A 4,475-nucleotide genomic window follows, 5' to 3' on the forward strand; every position below is an offset into this window, starting at 1 on the left:
TTTGCAGTCTAGCTATCTATTCATCTAGGGTTCTGCCTTTCGGGTCCAGTTTCTCTCTGAAAAAGAGAACCTTTTGCTTTGAAGTGAAAGGCTCATTTGTAGACTACAACCAGCCCTCCTAACAAAAAAACCCACCAAACCAAAACCCCACCTAGCTGCAGCCCCTGTAGGAGGGCACCTGCACTGCCAGCTCCCCTGGCTAGAGGCGAGGAACCGTGTGCAGGGCAGGAAAAGCTACACCTCGACTTCACTTTTTACTGTAAGAGGCTGTAGTTGCTCAAATAAAATGTTTATACACGTAAAACGAAGCGATAAGGAAATATACACCTTGGAACCTGTAGAGCTTTGGACTGATTTAGGCCTTGCAGACAGGGGTTATTCATATGGGTTTCCTTTAGAAAAAAAAGGATGTAACAGTCATACTTAAAAAAAAAAAAAAGACCAACAAACAGCACTGCAAAGAGCCCCGTGGCACAGGCATCTCGGAGGAATGAAGTGTCAGTCCGAGAGCAGCGAGGAAGCGACTGCCTTGTGCGGTGCTTACTGGATAATTAAAACCCTAAACTGAGCAACTGTTAAAAGCCAGCGACACCACACACAGACAGGAGCAGAGAACAGGACAGCCAGCAGCACCAGAATGAGACTGCCCCAGGGAAAGCTAGGTGGGAGGAAAGGTGCCCCGGCTAGCAGGCATGGTGAAACAAGCACAGGAACAAGCACCTGGGAGTGTTACGCGGGTTTGGTTAATTGTTTGTTTCTTTACATTTCTGAATTCCAGTTTCATGCTGCTTCAGAACGGAGGAGTGAGAAAGCAACATGTGTCACTCCAAACCCCCCAGAAAAAAAAAAAAAACAACGCAAAAGCAAAAAAACCTTTAAAAGGTGGGCCCGAGTTTGGAAAAATGCATCTGTTCTGGCTTTTGCAAGTGGAATGTGATTCTTGTTCAGAGGCTAATACACAGAGCACAATCCCTACAGCCGGGAACGGTGAGCCAGGAGCTGTGCGCGGGCTGGCAGAGACAGGCTACGAGGGTTCTAGGACAACCACAGAGCAACAAGACATGAGAGGGGCACAGAGTGACAGTCCTGTTCTCGGTTTAAATGAGGAATGGTTTAAAAGTAAAACTCTTCATCTTCAGCTAATTTCCTCCTGCAATAAAACCAACCAAGCCGGCCCTCGTATGTACAAGACCAGTTAAACATGAGCCTTCCCCCTCAAAACACTAGGTACGAACATCCGGTAACATTCTACAATGGAAAGTGCTTTAAGAAAGAAGGATTCTGTAGTGCCAGTGACAGAACTGATCTGATGGGCTGGATGATGCTGTGGACGCTGACATCAGCTACTCAGGCCAGGGCAGCTCGTTTCTCCTCAGGGGTCTCCTCCAGCAGCTGCATGATCAGTTCATGGAGGGGTTTGCAGATCTTTGCGTAGCCCCCTCCCGTCAGGTGCAGGAAATCAAACATGTCGTGGTACGAGATGGTGCCATCCGAGTGCACGAAGCCGGCGTCCACATCCAGAAGCTGGACGTTGGGCAGCTTGGGGAGCGAGGCTTTTAGCAGATGGTTCACCTTGGCATTCTTCTGCCTCAGCGGGTTTGGCTTCTCTCCACGAGGTAGCAGGCCCTGGCACGAGAAGGAGGCAAAAAAGAGCTTCATACAACTGTGATGGCATAGCAACGCCTGCTTCCCCTTCCACTGCAGGCTGCCTTTCAAGATCTACGATGTCTGTGACAAGAGGAACTGATCTCTTTGTCCATTCAGACCTAATTTGAAATGCAACTGAAGGAGCCAGAGGAGCTGCAAGCGCAACTGGCACAGCCCCTGCCTTTTTTTTTTTTTCCCCTTAATGTATCGGTTGTGCTGAATGCCACCGCTCGGCTTCTCAGAAGGGGAGGCACCGGCTAACCTGCCAAGACAAGGAAGCCAACAAGGATTTCCCGTCCCAGTTCTGATTTTGGCACCTTTTTTCCCCTCACAGGACTTGAACAACATTTCTCAGTGGGATGGCAATAACGCTAGCAGGAAGGATTACACCCGCCTCTGGAGGGGCGGAAGGGAGAACTCCTGCAAAGGCAAGTGAACAAGGGAGGCATGCACACAGCAGAAGATAAAGTGACTGCCCTCCCCCATAACGATCAGTAACTCCCAGGATCGTGGAGGCACGGTACAGAGACCACGCGGCTTTCTCCAAGCAGTTTGTTTTCCTAGCGCTCCCAGAGACGTACCAGTACAATAACTTTGGCCTGTGGCTGCTGGGTGTTTATCAGGCGCACGATAGCCTCGATTCCACCTGCTACTTCTTCTGCTGTGTTTTCATGATTATTTGTTCCAACCCAAACAACAATGACCTACGAGGAGAAAAAAATGTTTGCAACTTTTCCAGGACGAGCCGCAATAGCCTCGCTGACCCTGAAAACCCCATGTAAACATCCTCCGCGACCAGCGAGCTACACGGAGACTCAGGCTTGGGTTACACCCAGACTGCAAGAGGTCTCCAGCTGACAGTTATGCCGATCTCTGAATAGCATCTTAGGATCTTCTGTTTTGGGCTAGCTCTTTATCAAATATTCCACCATCCCTTTCTAGAGGCCATGAATGCATCTCGGGCCTGAGAGACATGCTGCAAGTCCCAACTACACCTAGCTGTAGCGAACCACCTGCCTGATCAACATTTTTGGTAGGACTAGAAGGCCACCTCTGTTTATCGATGAGGCCCTCTGATTTGCACATTCAGCAGTGTAAACCACGTGTACGAGACATACAGCTCTGTCCCAAACACTTCTGGTTCGGCCAAACATATTTCAACAGCTGATGCACTCTCAGAGCCAAGTTGCTCAGACAAAAAGTTCTGGTAAGAGGAACAGCTCGCTCTGTTCTGCAGCACTCAACTCTCCCTTAAGTCAGCACAGGGCTGGTTTGGTCTTTCTGCTTATACCTTCGGTTTAATGTTCTCCAGTTCCCCATTCTTCAGTCTCCATAGAACATGTCCCGTGGTGTCTCCCCCAATCCCAAAATTCAGTGCGTGAAGTGGTGAGAAGAGCTCTCGCCATATCTGCAATCAGAAAGCAATGTGCTATTGCAGAGCACCATCCTGATCACGACAGGTACTACAGGGAGAAGCCGTGTCTCAAGGACGGTGAAAGCAGCCAGCAGACATCCTCTGAGGGTTAAAGGTGCTCTGGCCACACACGATACACCTACATAGATTGTGATGGCTGGCGTGCCCTCAGGAGTTTGGAAACGGAAACTCGAGGAACTAGCGAGGGGTTGTGCACATGAGTCACAACGGGAGGCAGTCAGTCACAGCTTCAGGGAAAGACTGCAAATGGCTTACAGAGATTTGTGAAAACAAATTGTACAACACCGGCCAGACTTTGTATGAGCACTGGGAAGTCAAGCAAGCAGGGTGGAATAACCCTGAAGGGCTGGCACTAAAATCAGAGCAGAAGGAATTGACCCACGCTCACCAACGACTGGGTTAGAAACACTCCGCCAACCCCCCCATCCTCCTTCCTTTGCCCGTACCTCGTACTGCTGGAGCAGCTGCACCATGGAGTCCCCCACGAAGAGCACGTCGGGCTCCTTGTCTTTGCAATCCGAGACAAATCTATTGTGCTGTTGAAAGAGAGCAGCAAGGTGAACTCCGACCCACAGCCCCTCATCGGTGTCTCTGCAGCAGGACAGGAAGGGACCGTTGCCCAGCCAGTTTCCCTGCCTATTCCCCCCAACACCCTTCACCTCTACTGTTTGCAGCTTTGTTACTCCCCCGTGAATACAGCACAGCACTCACCCAGCAGCCCCACAGGAAAGAGGACTCACCCCCAGACACCCACCACCCCTCCCAGCCTTACCTGAGACATCCACCGGTCATCTCCCTGGATATCCTCAGCGGCGTGCGGAACCGCAGCGGGGTTTGAATCTCCGTGGCTCATTCTGTTCCTGAAGAAAGAGCATTTGAGATGAGACACCTTCAGCAGCTGGGGAAAGGGCTGCCTGGCTACAACCTGACATTCACACGGGCCAAATCACGCCTATCCCGAGGCGTGTTGACTTCTGTCTGATAACAACATCCATTTTATTCCCCTCACGACCGCCAGACTGACCCTGCCGACAGTCCTCCCGAAGCCATCTACCGACCAAACATTTCAGCAGGCAAACACACAGAGATAAAAGCCCAAGAGCAGCTCCCTGCGGAGGATGCTCTGCAGAAACACGCCTCAGCTGCGCCAGGCTTTAGCTCCATGATGCTCACGGGCAGAGGATTAGCCCCTATTAGCACCAGGATATCCCGCTTACAGCGGCTGAGCCCCGCGGTGCGCTGGATTATCTGCCTGCGGGGCACAGCGCATCACGCTGCCGTGGCTCCCCATGGACCGGGGGCTGATCCCGGCGCAGGAGCAAGGCCCGGCCCCTCCGCCCACAGCTACCGCATGCCCACCGGGAGCAGGGCGAATGAACCGGGCTGGGGGCTG

At 51.7% G+C, this 4,475-nt stretch overlaps 1 protein-coding gene across 1 annotated transcript; it reads right to left on the reverse strand.

The window, feature by feature from the left end:
* Positions 1-620: 620 nt before the first annotated feature.
* PAFAH1B2 (platelet-activating factor acetylhydrolase 1b, catalytic subunit 2 (30kDa)) lies at positions 621-3,936 on the reverse strand. The gene is made up of 5 exons (XM_010084317.1): positions 3,855-3,936; positions 3,529-3,618; positions 2,939-3,055; positions 2,229-2,351; positions 621-1,626 (listed from the first exon to the last, which is right to left on the reverse strand). The coding sequence occupies exons 1-5, from the start codon at positions 3,933-3,935 to the stop codon at positions 1,348-1,350; spliced, it is 690 nt and encodes a 229-aa protein (XP_010082619.1). The 5' UTR covers position 3,936; the 3' UTR covers positions 621-1,347.
* Positions 3,937-4,475: the final 539 nt, after the last annotated feature.

Source organism: Pterocles gutturalis, unplaced genomic scaffold, assembly GCF_000699245.1.
Source record: "Pterocles gutturalis isolate BGI_N339 unplaced genomic scaffold, ASM69924v1 scaffold42630, whole genome shotgun sequence".
NCBI lineage: Eukaryota > Metazoa > Chordata > Aves > Pterocliformes > Pteroclidae > Pterocles > Pterocles gutturalis.